The sequence below is a fragment of the Mus caroli genome, chromosome 19 (assembly GCF_900094665.2).
Source record: "Mus caroli chromosome 19, CAROLI_EIJ_v1.1, whole genome shotgun sequence".
In the NCBI taxonomy this organism is placed as follows: Eukaryota; Metazoa; Chordata; class Mammalia; order Rodentia; family Muridae; genus Mus; species Mus caroli.
The window spans coordinates 33,576,705-33,596,541 of NC_034588.1; the positions used below are offsets into that span (position 1 = coordinate 33,576,705).

Consider the following 19,837-nt stretch of genomic DNA (forward strand, 5'->3'; position numbering starts at 1 on the left):
AAAAAAAAAAAAAAAAAAAAAGTCACATCAAACCCGGACAGAAACACAAAAACAAAGGGGCAACAGGTTTCACATCTCTCAGAAGCAATGGACCAGAAGAAAAACTGGAGTTGCATGTAGATCATATGGATATTTATTGTGTTGTATTTGGCAGAGCAATACGCCCAACAACTCTAGAATACAGTCCTTAGATGGGTGTGTCGGAAACCATATGCTGAAGAGGAATGCAATCCCTCACATATTTCAAGAAACTGAAATTATCCATGTCCACTTCTTTGCCAATTCAATATATTTCAGTTTTTTAGGCATCATTGTAAAATAATCGAAAGGACAAAAATGGGGGGCTAGAGGTGGTTCTTCTAGAAGACTCAAGTTCATATCCTACCACCCATAAGGTAGCTCACAACCATCTCTAACCTCAGCCCCTGGGGATTCAGCACCCTCTCCTGGTCCACTTAAACATCAACCACATGTATGGTGCACGGACACACATGTTCACAAAAAAAAACACGTGTAAACTTAAAAAAAAAAAAGGAATGTCCACAAATACGTGTAATCCCGGTGCGTAGGAAGTAGAGGCAGGAGAATTTTGGCTTTGCAGAGAGCTTGAGGCCATCTTAGGCCCCAGGAGATCCTTCCTCAGAAAACAACAAAAGACCTTATACTGGTAAACAAAGTCGTAGTCTATGTAGATCCCCAGAGTCTACAAAAGTATTAAGCTAGGCAGCTTTAGGAGTTTAATGGGAGATGTCAATATTCAAAGTATTTCTGAATGCTGGCAATAAGAATTTCATTTTTTAATATTTCAAATGTAACTACCAAAATCCATAAGACAGGTGCACTTCTTACAAAGTATGAGAAAATATACGCTGAGCCTTCTCGGACAACAAAAAAATGACCTTGAGAAATGGAGCTATACCATGTTCATGGATTAGATACATAACTGGGGCTGGGCATATAGCTCAAAGTATGCTCAAGATACTGAGTTTAATCTCCAGTGCTAGACACCGGAGTGTTCAGAAAAAAATATCGTTAGAATTCCAAATATGTATAGATTCAAAGCAATTACATTCAAAATCCCAGTAAGACTTTTTTTTAAAGAGCTGATTGTAAAGCTAAGAAGGCAGAGGGAGACTTGAAAGACTTTTCATACCCTAGAGGAAGAATGTTGCAGAGGGGCCTAAAAGAAGCTTGGACAGGCAAGCAGACACCAAAATAACAAAAAGCAAGAAGAAAAGCTAGATTGCTGCATGCCCAGGTCAGAAAACTCACTGCCAGATCTCAGCAACCAGGAGCAAAGAACTGGCATAAAAAAGACCCATGGGATGATCCCGTGGCTGCCTGCAAATTCACTCTGCTTATTGCTTGGGTTTTCTTCAATGGAGAAGGGACAGTCTCCAAAACTTGGGTCTATATGCCTTAAAAATATCTACAGATACATGTGTGCGTGTATGACGCCGTGCACATTCTAGCTTGTTCATGAATATATATTCTAAACTAAAATAATAAAACTTAGAAGGAAGCACGGGGCTTGGGATGTGGCTCAGTTGGCAAAAGCAGGCAGGAAGCCCTGGCTTTCATTCCCAGCATGGTGGCAAACGCTTGTGCTCACAACACTCAGCAGGCAGAAGAAGCAAGGGAATTTCAAGGTCATCCTAGGCTACCTACTGAGTTAGCCTGGGCTACATGAGACCCTGACTCCAAAGTATAAAAAAATAAAAGGTTGAACATGGTTTCTTAGACATGACATTTGTGACATCTCAAGGGAAGCTAAGGCAGGGGCTTGAGGAGAAACTGCAGGGTCACATTCAGCTAGTTTTACACACACACACACACACACACACACACACACACACACACACACACACCTACTTACCTACCTACCTTACTAGCTTGCTCCTAAGCTCCTAGGCTCACCGGCAGCTAGTTTTACAGCCCAGGCCCACCTGTGTAGGGATGTTACTGCCCACAGTGGGCTGGGCCCTGCTTCTACAAGTAACAACCAAAAAAATGCCCAACAGACACACACTGGCTAGTCTGATGGAGTCTATGCTTTAGTTGAGGTTCCCTCTTCTCAGGTATGGCAGATTAACAAGATTAGCCAACACAACTTCCTTTGCAATTTATTAACCAGTAAACCCTTTATAAACCCGGAAAGTGGGTTGTGTGAACCCAAGCTTAAAGCTGCTCAGTCAGAAGCTGAGACTAGCAACTGGTATCTAAAACTGGGGAAGATGGAGGTAGCCTTGAGGGCTGACTGGGCTCTCAACCTGTGGAAGCGGATGCTATCTCTAGGCAGGCAGTATGTGGCAGAACTGAATTGAAGCTCCCAGCTGTGGCCACCGCAGGTTACCACACACCTGATTGTCAGGAGCAGCTTGGGTTTCAGATTGGGGAGGGGGGGGACATATCAATCATTCCAATAGTTTGGAGGTTGGAGCCGGAGTTGTTGCATGCTCTAAGCTAGTCTGGGCTACATGGCTCGTACCAGATCTGCCAGGGTTAAGACCCTGTCCTAAAAAGAATTAATGCACACAAAAGGCAAAGGAGTACGCAAGACCTACACAAGGCTCTTCAAAAAAAAAAAAAAAAAAAAAAAAAAAAAAAAAGCGGGGTGCTCACTGGTGATGGATGCTTCTGGAAAGCATCCCCTCCGCCCTCCTCCACCGGCTCCAACAGTCGGGGCCAGTGCTGACCAGCTGCCTGCCGCCCACCAGCCCATCAGAGCTAAATGACCAAACCCAGAAGTTTCTGTCTCAAAGACACCTTCGCATACTTCCTCCCGCTTCAAGTGGCAGGGCAGCACATCAGATCCTTTTTCTGAAGGGACTAGTGCAGGTGTCCAAGGCAAATGGGCACCCTGAAGAGAGGACTCAGTTTGTTCCTTAACGTGTGGCTGTTCGTAAAGTAGACTTCAAAGGGGGCCCACCTTGGAGCGGTGCTACGGGCTCCACGGCTGAAAGCGGCCCACAGCCACGGCCACTCGTGGAGAACTTAAGTGGCCGTGGCTGTAGCCACACAAGGTAAGGCTAGCGCTCTTACCTGCAGGGCTGGGACACGGGAACCGTCTGGGACACGTGGAGGGCGACTTGGGCTGAGGAGTGGGCGGAGCCACGTGGGGGCGGCAACCAGACACAGAGGCCCCGCCTCCCGAGACGCCCTTCCGGTTTCCTTCCCTCCCTTACCCTCCCCATCCCGAACTGCGTAATGGACCATGCGTGATATGGGGTGGAGAGCCCGGAGCACTACAGTCCCGCATGCTCGACCCCAGGCCTTAGTACCGAACTGAACCGCCCTGGGTTCCGCATCCTTTTCCCAGAGAAAGCGTGCAGCAAGACCAGAATCCACGCCAGTTTTTCCAAAGCCCCATTTTCTGAAATAACTTAGGAGACGTTGGTATCCTTGTGAAAGCATAAGATGATGATAAGGAATTAGGCCTCAAAAGGCAATGGACTGGCAGTCGGGTGGCATCGGGTGGGGTGTGTGTGTGTGTGAATAGCTCAGGGGCAGGGCTCAAATTTACCTTGCCTGAGGCCTAGAAAGCCATCAACAGCACACACCCCCTCCCCCCCATGCGTATCACCTGAACCTACAAGTACCTTTCTGTTTCAAATTTCCTTGTGCATTTGAAAGTGTGGGCTCTGAGAGAGTGAAATCTGGTGGAATATGTGAACTGTTTGAAGACCTGGGGTTTTTGTTTTGTATGGTGCAAGTTAGGATTTCCTGATGGAAAGTAAACAGACGGAGATAGTCCTTAGCAAAAGATGACACGTGTCAGTGCTTCGTACAACTAGATTTAATAAGTTGTTATTACAGAAAAAAAAAAGTCCAAACTACAAAGTTTAAGCAGTTAAGCGGTAGCTGCGAGCGCTCCACGTTCAGTCACAGTAGCGAATCCGTACAAGCAGTGTTAGTCCAAGCCCCAGGGCAGAAGCCGAGGAAGGGTTACCAGCAAAAAACAATCCAAGAGAACAGGTAGGAAAAGATACAGTACATTTAAAATTAGTCGTTAGTTGGAAATCAAATACAGAGATCTGAGCTGTGAACATCTAAAATCATGTCCATCATTGCCACGGCGAAAATACAAACACCTAGTACTTTATACCCCAACAGCACTAATGTCCAGGAGCAGGCATTCCCGTGAGCACCCAAACTCTCTGAGTCCCAATGAACTACTGTAATCTTACAAAGTCAACATAACATCCCTGGATCCACTTCCTGACCCACTCTGGGGTATAAAGTCAACGGTATCAATTATAAAATACTCTGGTGGGATGGAAACTATGGCAGCTGAGTTTGACAAGTTTGGATATTAGAAAAGAAAAGAGAAATGTTAGCAGACACAGCATACAAACCAGCGAGAGAGGATTGTCCATACACATAAGCCAGTTTTAACAAAAAGACACTTTTGTTTTGTTATCACTAATCTGTGACTACCCTTTCATTCAAACCTTGCAAGCTGAGATGTCACAATACTCAAAATATCTAGGTAGGAGCTTTACCCAGTTAAATGCCACTTTGTTGCTAATATAATAGATAAAATGAAAACTAGCAGTTATTTGCTAATTGCATAAATGCAGTACACTGCATTAGCCCATGCCTCACTAACAAGCGATAAAACACAAGATATAGGCAGAGACCTACGCATAATCTATACCACTAAACAATAATTTCCCCAATTTCTCCTGTTCCTAATCATTTATTTGTAGTTAATGTAAAATTCCAACCAATAGGACCCAATTTGAGTTAAAATTTTACATCACAACTTGATCTAATCTATATATTATTTACAAAACTGAATACATAGAGCGAACCCAAGAGCCACCTCTGGACACACGCTTATCTGTTATTGATTGACCTCTCCACTTCAACAGAACTAGAAGAGGCCACCAACAACTAGCAGAAATGCACCATCTATGTAGAGCAAGTCCCTGGATGGCCTGTTTACACAACACCAGCTCTGCACTCAGATGTCTCTGCAGTAACTGCAGTGCCTTGGCAACAGCTGCCTTCCACAGTGCACTCCAGGGGGGTGGAGGGGGAGGGCAGCTGGTGGGTCGGGGGTGGGGTGGGGGTAGGGAACTGGGGAAGCAGCAGCAGGAAGGCAGACAGATCATGCACAGAGTGGCCCAATGTCACCCCAAGGAAAGGCAAACAAGGGGCACCATTACAGAGAACAGATGGGGAGTGAGAAAGATGCAGCTAACGCATAGACAGTGGTGACCCTATGCTTCCCCAGGCCTGCTGCCAGCCCTGCCTGGGGACACGTCAGGTGAGGCATTCAAGTCCTGCCGCATACAAGGTGGGGTCTTCTCACACATGTCACCACTGTGCATGCGAGTGAAAGATCTGGGGGGGGAAGGCACCAGCTCATACATACACTGACAGCAGTTGGTGGTGAATTCTCATTCTCTCTCTCTCTCTCATACACACACACACACACACACACACACACACACACACACACACACACGCAGCATATTTTAGGGAAAGCACTGGACACTGCTGGCCGAGCTAGGCTTCACACCCAATGCTATTTCAGGAGGGGTGACTTTGTTATCTGGCCACAGATTTGGCTGCTTGACTGCATCTGGTGTTGTATAAACCCACTGTGACATCCTTAGAGACCTGTACTGTGACATCCCTAGTCTTACACTGAACACTGTAATAAAGGAAAAGGCTTGTCGAGATCTCGCACGTTCTGCTCATTCTGTCGTTTTATTATCCAATTGTCCGTTACAGTCCCAGTCACGTTACAGAACCAACCGTTTCCACCCTTGTCATATTGTAAACCACATCGGCAAGTTAATACATAAAGCTTTGCATTTCAAAAAACTAGACACTTTAGTAACAATATTACAAAGGTTTTTAGCTTCAAAAATAACTGAAATGAAAAAAATAAACCTTTAAAGAATTAGCATCATAAAATTAATTTATTCCAAGTAAAAATACAAAATAATATTATGACGTTGACCAGATATGAAAGTCCCTCCCAGAAACAACTCTAGTAATGATTGAGAAAGCACTCCTTAAAGAAAATACGAAATAAAATGAAAAATATGTAAATATGTTTAATTTTTTTTCTTAGCAAAAAATCTTTCTAAAAATAACAATGAAAATTTGTCTCAGTACAAAGGCTACGTTACTATTGAAAAAATACCAGCATGAGGAAAAGGTACATATCTGACAGTAGAAAATGAGTTCTGTGAGTCACAATGTCTAAAGTCTGCAATGAAAATAAGTCTGCAATAAAGGTTTAGGCCTTTTTTCTTGTCTTTTTTTTTTCTATTTTTTATACAAACAGTACAAACAGTATTGCACATAACAACAAAGAGTCGAGGTTAGTTACAGCCTTCAAAAAATCCACTAGTTCAAGTGTCCCATCAAGGAAAGGCCACAGCAGGACCTGTGTTACCCAGGGGCTTCCCAGTCAAGTTGCAGGGCAGAACACCTCTGTGTTTTTTTTTTTAAAAATAATTTTTTTGAAGGACCCTCTCTTTTAATATAACATTAAGAACTGGGGGGGGGGCACATTTATTTACAAAACAAAAGGGAACATGTTATAATTTAATAAACTAAAAAAGTTCTCTTTAAAAAAATACAAACAGAAGAGCTCTTTCACAGTCCTGGCCAGTCACACGATCAACACTTGATTATAAATATACAAATTAAGGGAAAGCAGTTTCCTAAGCCACAGCCCTCAGCACCAAGTGGAGTCTCTCTGACAACCTGGTCTCTGCGACACTGTGGCCTTCGCGCTGCGTTAGCTTACGCTGCGCAGTCTTCTGGCTCCTCTCGAGCTCAGGGTTATTTTAGTACATGAAAGAGGGGTGCTTCTTCCAAACATCTGCATGTTTCACATAATTAGGTAGATTTCTGTAGGTTAGATATGATCTTTAATATTCTAGTTATAAAGCTCTAACTTCTTCATTTTCAAAAAACACAAATAAGCATGAAAAAAATAAAGTTACCCATCTGTTAAATCATTTTCTTGCAGAATTAAATTAATATATATTTTCTGAATAAACTTACTTAGAAAATATCATTTTCTTTCCTATATTTCAAAATTGAGGTATTGCAAAAGATCATGTCAGTCAGAAAGCATGCCTTTTTCCTTAGAAACAAACAAGCGAAAATCATCAGCCAACTTTTGAAAACGTTCTAGAATATAAAAAGTAGTAGTGCGTAACAAAATTTCCCATACAGATGAAAACAAAGTAAAACACAAACATAGAAAAGGGAACCAAAGCAAAGCAAAGCACATCCGGGCTGCAGGAAAGCAGTGTTACCAAAGGGCCCAGGGGAAACCCGAAACGGGGAGGGGTCTAATAGGCATCTTTTAATTCAGTAAAAAACTATTTTGTTTCTCCATTTTTTTTTTTTTTTGAAAACAAACTGTAGCTGGAGAGCCAGTATTCACAATTAAACACTGGAGAGAAAAAGAGAAAGAAAGAACAAACTATAACAAAACCACACAACACTAACTTCAAGACAGAACAAGGACATCACAGCACAAAAGACACATTGACTTCTGTCTACTCTGCAGTGCCACATCCAGTCAGATTGTCCCCAGAATGCAAAACAAAGGAAGAAGGGTTTAAAAGCAAGCGTTACAGAGTCTTGCAATCACCACATGTCTCCGTTACTCTCTGCAGCCCAGGAGTGAACACTAAAAGGTCCGCGCTAGCACGAGCAGGGCTTCACTCTAGTCAAGCTACACAGGATGCATCCAGGGAACTAAGCAGTGACTGTCTCACAGAAGGCCCCTCTGCCCAGGCCGGCTCGCTTGGTGCAGACATTTCTTTAGCATCACCCTTACGTGGCCTCCTTAGCTATGTGCCTCCGTGTCAGTCTGCCGACTTATTCTAGACACTGTGTGTGTTCTTAGTGTTTGTAAGCTAAGATGAGCTCTTTGGCTGTCTGGACAAGGTCTGAAGCTGGGTGAAGTGGTGCGAGCACCAGGAGAGGTCCTAACTCAGAGCTCGTGTGTTAATACACCAGTTGTGAATGGTCAGGCTCATTCACGGCTGACACAGAGGCTTCAAACAGTTACGTTTGATCACAGTTAGACATAATCACTTTACTATATAAAATAAATTGCACAATATGTAACAGAGCACCGCAGTACTTCATCTTCCCCCACCCCACCCCCCACAGGGTTGCTGGAAGAGCATCCTACACTAGGTTGTCTATTGGTTGTAATAATGGTCGTCCTGCTACAGGCTCTCGCTGTCCACGGGCAGTCCACCCACTGAGGCATGCCTTCTTCCCACAGATTACCAAGTCTTTGAATGAAAAAGAAATTCTTTTTAAAAAATGAGTATTTTATAGCTTATATAGATTCTTAATTTGTGCACTGTGGGAAGGTTTTATACTAGACATTGGATATAAAATTTATTGCATGCAGCAACCGCATTAAGTAAACATGCAGTCAGGAACGGCGGCCTCTGATGGCTCTCTCTGGTCTCATATGATCTCCCTCCGGCAGCTGGCTCTATCCCTAAACCACAAAAGTGTGTTGTTGGGTTCTTGTTTTTGTTTTTAATTGATACCTTATCCTGAATAGAGTATTATGGTATCAACAATACCATTTTAATAGCAGCAAAAGCTATTGCAGCATAAATTTACATAACACTAAAAGATCTAACCCAAATCCTCAGCAAAACAAAAATCAAACATGAAGGAAAATGAAAGGCCCAGCCTGTGAGGTATCCATACACGTCAAAGTACAGAGCAACTACAGGCTTATTTTCATTAAGGGCTACCCTTACTCTACGTGACCCCATTGAGTGCTGATTGTAAAGTGTTTGCTACATCGGCCTCTACGTACATGTGTGGCCTTTGGTAAGTCTTGTCCTAGGGGTGACTCTAAGTCTCTGAAAATAAGCGTGCTCCAGTCAAGACCGATCAGAGCAACGACAACACAACATCAAACACAGAGTCACAGACGTCAACCTGACGGCTGCGGATGAGAATGGCAGTCTACGGAACTGTGGAGGTGACAGACAGATCAGGTGTAAGAAATCAAGGTACCAAGCAGACAAGGTGTGAGTCAAAGGTGCAAATGGGTACCAATACACACTCTGCGATTCTGCATTATACTGGACGCTGAGTTCAGTAATATGACTGTAAATGATAATAATAATAATAATAAAAAGACCCATTTCTTCTTTAAAAATCGAGAACGAATGCACAGATTTCCAGAACACCGTGAGCCCTGAGGCAGTGCCCTCTCTTCCTCCTTGTGATCTACTCCAGTACTTGTAGCTGTGGCGGCCTGGGGCTCAGCTCCAGCGGAACGGGACGTGCCGGGGGCGGTCGCCTCCCTCCTTCACCAGCGGTTTGTGGAACTCACGGCCGGCTCGGGAGTGGATGCTGGCCCAGCAGTATTCACAGTAGTACTGCAGACAGGTGACGTTGGCACAGAAGAATGGGGCAAACTTTCCCCCGCAGCGTGTGCCCTGACACTCGTCACACATCTGATCATCCAGCACGTACGGCTTCACTTCCACCTGGACCCAAAGAGGAGAGACAGGAAACGGGTCAGCGGGGCTTCCTTAGTCACAGCCTTGAGTCTGCTCATCTGAAGCTGCGTGGGCTCGCCTGGCTATCTCACTTGTAAAGCACACAGCCCACACCCACAGCTGTGCACCCATACAGGGGACCACGAGGCTACATCTGACCTTGTGCAGGACAAAGAACACTCCAGAGAGAAAATGCTTCAAAGGCCACCAGCTTGAAAAGACATCCATGTAAGTGACATCCGCTAGAAGCAAGCCTGATGGGGAGGTGGCAGGCTGAAGGGAGGCTTTGGGCTTCTGTTGTGATGGCAAGGCTTTTCAAACAGTCCTGATGCTATCCTGGACCCCCCGGACTGCAGGGGTCCTGGGGACAAGGGGACAAGGGGCCATGCTGAGGCGTCACTGCAGAAGCAGGCTTCTTACTCACTTGGATGTGCTCTATCGTCTTACTCTCTCCATCACAGGAAACTACAACAGAAGCTTATCGCAGCTCTTTAGGGAACATTTAATGGACCAAACGAAGCCAAGCTACAGGACATGAAAGCCTTTCAAAACCAAAGAAGAAAACACCTGCTTCCCTGTACCTCTTTCTAGAGCCTAGAAGACTGACTGACTTGTGAACTTCTGTGTCTTGAACATCAGCGGGAATAAGCACGGACTCTGATCAAGTCCCTCCTGCACCCGTGCTGGAGCCAGCCCCAGGGGAAGAGTGACCTGGGTACTCCAGTTCAGTCTTGCAAGATGGCTCAACTGTCTGACCCCAGAAGCCTCTGTGAGGGCAGGAGCCAGGGAGCTCACCAAGGGTGTGGAAGAGGGGAAGCAGGCAGGGTGGAGAGGTGGGGGGCTAGCACAGAGGCTGGGGGTTACCACAGTGCTCCTCTCTGTAGGCTCACTGCTCGCTGTGAGCTCCTGTGTCCAGGTCTGGCTAGCAAGGCAGACTTGGAGGGCTGTCATGAGAAGACTCACACCTTTGGTCACCCAAGGGGAAATATCTTTACTGCTGCCCATCCCACCCCCAGCAGAGGATTGAGTGAGGAGACTAAAAAAAATCCCTTCTCGTCATCTCTGTGTTAGGAGTCACACATGCCTGCCTGGGCTCACAGCCAGAAACCTGTTCCTCTCATCTGCACACCGGGAGAACAAGACTTTTCCTACTTCCCAGAGTCCTTACAAGGAGGCCGTGAAGTGGATTGCCCGGGGCTCCCCACACAGGAGGCACAGCTGCAGTTCCTAGGGCTTCCTGAGGCCAGGCCATCACACTCTGTGCTTGTATGTACTTAGTGTCCCTGTCCACATCTGCCACCATGATCTCTGTTTTCTCTGGTCTAGTTCTCTCACATATATGTGCCATCTCAGTAGTCCCTCACAAAGGCCTCCTCCTTGGTCAAAAGGTTCTGTACTGCCCACGATGCTGAGCCCAGCTACCTCAGGGAAACAGTCGCTTCCTGTCTTCAGTGGCCTCAGTGGGAGCCAGTCTGTAGTCACAGGCTCCCTCTCTAGGGACTTCCCTAGCAGACTCTTAACTGCTCCCTTACATCGCCAAGTCGGGCTTCAAACTCAAGGTCACCAGAGCTCAGCCACCTCCCACACTGGTCTTCCCTGCCTCTGTCCAACTGAAAAGCCGCCTCGTGCCTGCTGTCAGTACTCTGAAGCATTGCAGCCACTGACACACAACCACTATTTTCTTTTCTCTCTCTTGCATAAAATCAACACTGTGCATGTGCGCCGTATGTGCTATATACACTATTGTGTGTTCAGATGCATTGCCCAAGAGTATGCAGGGAAGCTCGAGGAGAAGGTGAGGTGTTCTGTTCCCCGCTTTATTCCTTTGACACAGGTCTCTCCCTGAACCTGAGCCCTACAAGCAGTCAGCAAGCCCAGGGAACCTCCTGTCCTCTCTCCTCCACCCAGTGCTAGGAGTACAGGATTATATTCCTGCAGAGATCCAAACTAAGATCCCCACACGTGCACATCAGACACTTTACTTAATGTGACATCTCCCCAAGTCAACCATTTTTTCCTTGATTTTGTGGAGCTTTGAATGAGAAAGGCTTCCATGAGCTCATATTTTGTGCTCAGTCCCTGGCCAATGAGCTGCTTTGGGAGGATTGGGGGTGTCCTTGGGAGGAAGTGAATCCTTGCTAGAGGAGGTGTGTCACTGCAATGGGTTTTGAGGTTTTAAAAGCCCAGACAGGCCCAGTGTCTCCCTCTGCCTGCTGCTTACAGACCAGGATGTAAAGGTCTCAGCTACTGCTCCAGGGCTATGCCTGTCTACTTGCTGCCATGAGGATCATGGACTGGCCCTCTAAACTAAGCAAGCCCCCACTTAAATGCTTTGATTTTTTTTTTTTTTTAATAAGAGCTGCCTTAGTCATGGTGTCTCCTCACAAGAATAGAATAGTAACTAAGACAGCAGCGCTGGTTTGTTGTTTTGAGTCAGGGTCTCACTATATAGTGCTGGCTGGTCTAGAACTTGCTATGTAGACCAGTATGGCCTCAAGCTCACAGCCTCGGAATGCTGGGATTAAAGGTGTGAGCCACCATGTCTGAAATCAACAATCTTAAAGTGTGCAATTCAGTGTTGCCCAATACCTTGACACCATGTGAAGACATTACCTAAGGTTACAAAGTATTTCTGACAGCTCAACTGTATTATGAAATCCTGTACATATTTTCTACATCTTTATCTATTCTGGAAAGTCTACAGAAATGGGTCCCATATGTGAGATCTGTTTCATCTAGCTTTATCATGTTTTGAGCTTTTCTGTATGCACAGAGCTCCAGACTCCACCTGAGTACATGTCATCCCCACTGCAGTGTGGAGAACACTCATCTCCTATGACTATGAGGTATTCCACTGCATGTTTTAACTCTAACATTCTGTTTGCTCATCTGTTGGGGACATTAGGTTGTTTGTAAACTGCTGTTATTGGTCTGCTTGGAGAGTGCATGCATGCACATCTGTGAGAGCACACACATCTGTGAGGGCACGGACATCTGTGAAGGCACACACATCTGTGAGAGCACACACATCTGTACACACATCTGTGAAGGCATGCACATCTGTGAGGGCACGCACATCTGTGAGAGCACGCACATCTGTGAGGGCATGCATATCTGTATCCACATCTGTGAGGGCATGCACATCTGTGAGGGCACACACATCTGTGAGAGCATACACATCTGTAAGGGCATGCATATCTGTATCCACATCTGTGAGGGCACACACATCTGTGAGAGCAGCTGTTTCCAGTGTTTTAGGGTAGATACTTAGGGAAGAACTTAGGCAGACAGCATCTGATTTTAACTTAAAAAAAAAAAACTTATGTGTGTTATTTATAGATGTCTATGTGTGTGCATGTATGTGTGGACACGTCTCTTGGTAAAGCTGGAAGCTAGCAAGTCTCAGCAATTCTCCTGTCTCTGCCTTCCTTGGAGCTGGAATTACAGGCATTTGTGTGTAAGTGCTGGGATGCAAACTGGTCCTCATGACTGTGAGACAAGGGCTCTGAACTGCTGAGCCATCTCCAGATATTCAATGTTTTAGTTTCTGAGGAACTCTCAAGTTCTTTTCCACAGCACTATAAAGTATTTTGCACTCCAACTCACAAAATAGCAGGGTGCCAATTTCTACACATGTGACAATAATTCAGGCTCCATTTCTGGGCTATAACCATCCTGGTGGGGAAGATGTGGACTGTGGACTCACCATGGCTATGATTGGTATTTATTTAATAACCAAGGATATTTAACTTTTTTCATCTGTTCGTTGATGGTTTGTATATGCATAGCCCAGGGAGTGGCACTATTTGGAGGTGTGGCCATGTTGGAGTTGATGTGTCATCATGGGTGTGGGCTTTACTACCCTAGTCCTAGCTGCCTGGAAGCCAATATGAAGCTAGCAGCCTTCAGATGAAGATGTAGAACTCTCAGCTCCTCCTGTATCATGCTTGCCTGGATGCTGCCATGATCCTGCCTTGATGATACTGAACCTCTGAACCTGTAAGCCAGCCCCCAAATAAATATTGCCCTTTATAAGACTTGCTTTGGTCATGGTGTCTGTTTACAGCAGTAAAACCCTAAGACACGCTCATTATTTATTTATTTTAGGGTAAGTGTGCGATCCATTTTCCTCAGTGTTCTTGGGACAGTGAAGGGCAGGTATGCACCAGTACCCCAACCCCAAGCGTGGTCATGTATGTACCTGTCCTCTATGGAGAAAGGTCTATTCAAATCTGTTGTCTTTCTGTCGTTGAGTTGGAGAGTTCTTTATATATTCTGGATTCAGCCTGGACAATGTCTGTTCTATCCTGTAAGTTGCCTTTTCAGTGTTTGGACAGTTTTCTTTGATACAGAAAAGTAGGACACGCAGCATAGCTGAAAAGACAACGTGATGTGACCAGAATGGCTTTTCTGGCTACTCGACTGGCTTCCAGATGAGCTCAGCAGCAGTAGTCTTTGTGAGGGTTTTGCAAGATCTAGTCAGCTCTTTGGATCTTTGTGAAGACCTTCGGGCTGGGCACAGACAGGCCTTATTATCAGCTGCAGTAGCTCTCCCTCAGCTACTTTTCCAGAGGACAGGCTTTCCCCTTGATCTTGACTGAAGAGGTCTTGACTTAAACATTGCGATGTGCCAGGCATGGTCACATGTGGATTCATCCATGTGGCGTATGTTCATAGGCTCACTGGCAGATTGCTGATTACCAGCCAGCATTGCTATACAGTGGAGAGTAAGACACAGCTCCTCCCTAAAAGAGTTTTTGTGGCTAGACGGTGGCTCAGTGATTAAGATGAACGTCGCACAGCATGACAGCCTGAGTGTAGATCCAGCACCCACATAAAGCCAGGCAGTAGTCATCTCCACACGGAAGATCTTTAGGGCCTGCTGCCTATTAGCCTAACCAATTAGTGAGGTAAAGGGTTAATGAGACACTCTGTTTCAAAAAAATAAGGTGGAGAGTAACTGACACCCCCAACACATCAACTTCAGGCCTACACAACACACACACACACACACACACACACACACACACACACACACGAGAACATGTACACCCCCCAAAAAAACAGTAAATTGAATCAGGCAGTGGTGGAGGTGGCAGTGTATGCCTTTAGTCCCAGCACTTGGGAGGCAGAAGCAGGTGGATCTCTGAGTTGGAGGCCAGCCTGGTCTACAGAGTGAGCTCCAGGACAGCCAGGACTATACAGAGAAACCCTATCTCAAAACAAACAAACAAGCAAACAAACAAATATACTAAATTGAATCAATAACATAAAAGTTTCCTAAAGGCATTAATTCCCCAATTCTCTGTAGTTTCTGGCATATCCCAACACCATCTGACTATTGTCTAGTATTTTGGGTGACTATCCAAATTAACTCTACTTTTTCTTTTCTTTTCTATTTAAAGATTTATTCATTATTACACATAAGTACACTGAAGCTGTCTTCAGACGCAGTGGAAGTGGGCATCAGGTCTCATTATGGGTGGTTGTGAGTCACCATGTGGTTGCTGGGAATTGAACTCAGGACCTTCGGAAGAACAGTCAGTGCTCTTACCCGCTGAGCCATCTTGTCAGCTCCTCTACTTTTCTTTTCCTTTTTTTTTTTTTTTCCTGTCCCACTACTTTTCTTGATAAAGAGATAAAATAGAAAAAAAGCTGGTCTCTCTGTCGGCCACCTAAATCACTTAGTTTTAGGGTATCAATTCAGCCATGACACTGATGACATCAGCATGGTAGGAACTGAACTACAGGTCCGTACTACCACAAAAGCCCAAATTCCCAAGTCCTAGGTAGAGCCAACCACACAGTCAAGTTGACCTTCTATTTCTAGGAGACTCAAGGGCATAGGACATGAGCATGACATACAGAAATAGTTAGATCCACTACCATATGGGCTGACCAGGCCCAAGGACACAAAGTACCGGTGGTGCAGTAATGCTCTCCGACAGGTAAGGAGAGCTGAGACAGAGCCTTGAATAGGAAGAGACTGCAGGAAGCTAATTATGAATTCTACAGACCAAAAGAATGTCAGACATCACAAAAATGATCTCAATGCTTGCTTTGTCTCTAGTGATCAAGATACTGACCTCCCAAATTAAGTAGACAAAATGCAGGAACTCCTAGAGGCAGAGATAAGTCACTAGGGAGACCATGAGCAGGTGCGGATTCCTCTCTCCCTGTGAGGGAAGGTTTTAGTAATGAGGTGAAGCCCTGGCTAGGGTCAGCTGCAGTGTGGCTTATGTTCTAAAAGCTGTATTAAGGGCGACCACAACTGTATACCCTTGATGAGAGCTATCACTCAGATAAGCCAATCAGATATCTAGCCATCCTGGGGCATGTAAGGGATGCGTCCAGGTGGCTGGAAGCCAATTAAAAGCAAAGATTGCAGATGAAGTGCAGGTGGACAAGCCAGGGTAAAGAGGCCAAATGGAGGCATGAACCAACCAGAAATGGATGTGAGGCTCGTCTCTGGTCATAATCATGTTGGCATGACTTTAGAACGGGGCAGGTCAAGTCATCTCCATCGGAGCCACACATGGAATTTCCAAGGTAGACACTGGTGGGGGTTGGAGAGGGGTAGGGAGGTGTGACAAGTAGGAACACATCAGATTCTTTAAGTCCACTATGTGAGGGTTAGAAGAGAGCAGTGTTGACACCTCAAGTTTAATATAATTGGAAAGTGTTGTTCGAAAGTTAAGGATTAGGTATAATGGTCCCTGTTTCCACACTGGCTTGAATGTGATTAGGGTATTCCATGATCAGGCCATGAAAGGCCCCTAGATCTCTTAGTAGGTCATTTCCTATCATCTTGAACAACATGTCGTCGTCGTCGTCGTCGTCGTCTTCTTCTTCTTATTATTATTATTATTTTTTTTGGTTTTTTTCGAGACAGGGTTTCTTCTCTGTGTAGCCCCGGCTGTCCTGGAACTCACTTTGTAGACCAGGCTGGCCTCAGACTCAGAAATCCGCCTACCTCTGCCTCCCGAGTGCTGGGATTAAAGGCGTGTGCCACCACTGCCCGGCACAACATGTCTTCTAAGAAGAAACATTTAATGGGAGTACCTTTAACATAATGCACTCAAAACTTGGCTCGAAACAGAGACTCTATCCAGACTTAAAACCCACACAGCCCATTAATACTCCCACTAGTTACCATAGCCACCCAGCGCTAATGCAGGTGCCCTGCTAGTTACCATAGCCACCCAGCGCTAATGCAGGTGCCCTGCTAGTTACCATATCCACCCAGCGCTAATGCAGGTGCCCTGCTAGTTACCATATCCACCCAGNCCACCCAGCGCTAATGCAGGTGCCCTGCTAGTTACCATATCCACCCAGCGCTAATGCAGGTGCCCTGCTAGTTACCATATCCACCCAGAGCTAATGCAGGTGCCCTGCTAGTTACCATATCCACCCAGCGCTAATGCAGGTGCCCTGCTAGTTACCATAGCCACCCAGAGCTAATGCAGGTGCCCTGCTAGTTACCATAGCCACCCAGCGCTAATGCAGGTTTCCCACTAGCAGGCTGGCCAGGAATAGCTAAATATAATGCTAAGTTTCAACTGTCTGTGAGCTGAAATCTCACCGCTTAAAAAGCAGATGGCAGATGCCTAGGAAATGAAAGGAGTGATGTGCAAATAGATTTTTGCTAGCAACAAAAATCACCCACAACCTTCCAGATATAGCAAATTCACAGTTATTAATTTTAGAGATGCCCTGAGATAAGCTGAAAAAATCTGTATGGGGAATGGATTGGATTTTATTTTCTTTTGCTTTATAAAGGATAATAATTCTTACCATTTTTACAATCTCAGGTACTAGGAGATGAAAGGTTGAAAATGATCCTGATGTCATCTCCACAGTTCAATATGCCTGATTACACAACATGGACCTCTGTGTTTTATTGGGCGTGGAGCTCTGTGAGGTCTCTGGCTTTAAGATCATCGCTTTAGAAATAATGCATTTGAAAAATTCACTTGTGTACTGTGCCATGGCATGCTCACAGAGGTCAGAGAACAATCTGTGACAGCTGACTGTCCTTCCACCATGTGGGTCCCAAGGATGAAACTCAGGTCATCAGGCATAGTGGTAGTTGTGTTTTCATGAAAGACAGAAGAAAACCCAGCTAGCAGCGTCCCCGACAGCATCTGGGCTACTCCTGTCTTGCTTCTCCATGCTGCTTGGGAATGGGATTCAGATGTGAACATAAATCAGCTAAGACTGTACCACGTGGAGGACAAAAACCAAGACATTTGGTTGAAGTCTGCGAGCTAGATGACTGCCACAGTGTCTAGGCACAGAGCACGCTGGCTGAGCTAACTCAGGCCTGTTTCCTTTACCCTCGTGGGTGCTTATACAGCTCTTCCATGTAAGAGTAAGCACCCGCCAAGAGACTGCCAGCTGGCTGACGCCACCTACCTGTGAGTTTGGAGACCCTGAGTACTGTGCTAAAGTAAACAGCTAGGAAAATGCCGATGGTCTTTTGCTGGCTGGTCATCCCATAAGCCACGTCTATACTCAAGTGTGAGCTGGAAAGAGAGAGATTGTTTTGATGCTGCCTCTTACTGTGCTGCTCTCAAAGCTGTGAGTCGTCTTCCTCAGCCTCCTGAGTAGCTGGAATTAAAAGGCCTGCACTACCATTTATAGCAAGAACAACATATTCATCCTGCTAAAACAGGGTATTCACACTAAAAATGACTGCAAGCCTTGAGACCTGGAGAGACAAGAGAGGAGAAGCCAAAGTTCACAACTAGCAAAGAGAGCCTTGACAGAAAGGTCCCATGCCATTCCAAAATCTCACTGGACCACACAAATCAGTTCCCTTTAAAAAGACTTTCTAATCAGCGGCTGTGAGAGCCTCTGTGTTTCAGAAGAAGCCCACGTTGCATTTGTTCCTTGGTTTGGGGGTGCTGATTCCTCCCCAGAGGACCCACATAGACACAGCTACAGCTATAGTCAGGAAGTTTTTAAACCAGATCAGAAGGGACAAGTCCTAGCAGGCTGGGTTACAGGATCACAGACCTCAAGTCCCAGCAGAAAGCACCTGAAACAAGTCCTCTAAACCCTCAGACCTTTTGCTATTGAGTCATTTTATATATTCCAGGCCAGGAATAAATTGTAATATCAACACTGCACTTAGTATGGCAACTAGGTCATCTTAATGTTCAAGGAGCTAAAAATACAGTGCCTCTTAGCTCTCAGCAAAGTCAGGCTCCGTATGCTTCCAGTAAAGAAGATTAAAGACATGAACTACTTAAGGTGCTTGCAGAAGAAAGGCACAATAGCACCTCATGAAATGAAAAGGGAGTTGTTTTAAAGAATGTGGAAGCAAGCAGTATGTGCGTAGCTGTTACAATGTTCTTTAAACCAAACTATTTTTAAAAAGCCCCAATTTGGTTAATTGACATTCAGTGTCTCTAGCCCTCAATACTAAGCTAAAATAGTAAAGAAAACATTCGTCAATGGGATTGTGGCTGTAGCTCAGTTGGTAGAGTATGTGAATAGCATGTAGAGAGTTCTGGCTTCAGTCCCTGGCACATACCTGTCATCCCAACACCAAGAAGATGGAGGCAAGAGGATCAGAAGTTCAAGATCAGCCTTGGCTCCAACCAAGTTTGAAGCTGGCTTGGGACATATGGGATCCTCCGGGTCTCAAGGAGAACACAGACAGAGGGTCTTGTTGGGATGAGAGGGAATGAGAGGGTAACAACGGGTAAAGCAACCAGAATACATACACGTGGGCTAGAGACGGCTCAGTGACTAGCTATGTGCACTAGAGATAGTTCAGTGGTTAGCTATGTGCACTGGGCTTCTAGAGGACAAATTCTATGCCCAGCACCCATGTAGGACAGCTCACATTACATACAGGTGTGAAATCACCGAGGAACAAAGTAAATAAAAATAATATGGAGCCAGTTTAGATGCCTTAGGAAAAAAAAGCACCAGATAATCTCAAGTAACCAAAGAAAAGAGGTTAAGTTTTCAGGCGGGGACACAGCTCCATGGTGAAACTCACACCTGGTATTAAAGAGGCCCCAGGTTAAATCACTAACATCACAAATACATCATAAACCAAAGGCTATCAACTACACCTTCAATGTCCTGTCATCATAGACATGCCCAGAATGTTCTTGCCTTGCCCAAATAATCTGTACCTGGAAAGGCTACGGCAGGTGAAACAAAGAAGGAAAGGAAAGGAAAGGAAAGGAAAGGAAAGGAAAGGGGAAAGGAAAGGAAAGGAAAGGGGAAAGGAAAGGAAAGGAAAGGAAAGGAAAGGAAAGGAAAGGAAAGGAAAGGAAAGGAAAGGAAAGGAAAGG

General features: G+C 45.3%; 1 protein-coding gene across 13 annotated transcripts in view; it reads right to left on the minus strand.

Annotated features, from left to right (window-relative positions):
* Positions 1–5,695: 5,695 nt before the first annotated feature.
* Positions 5,696–19,837, minus strand: part of Cpeb3 (cytoplasmic polyadenylation element binding protein 3) — a 187,271-nt gene continuing 173,129 nt past the window's right edge. For all 13 annotated transcript variants that reach the window (XM_029472536.1, XM_029472535.1, XM_021152378.2 and 10 more), the window contains one exon: positions 5,696–9,512. In XM_029472536.1, coding sequence (XP_029328396.1) covers positions 9,285–9,512 — 228 coding nt within the window. In that variant the 3' untranslated portion in view covers positions 5,696–9,284. The remainder of the gene's footprint in view (positions 9,513–19,837) is intronic.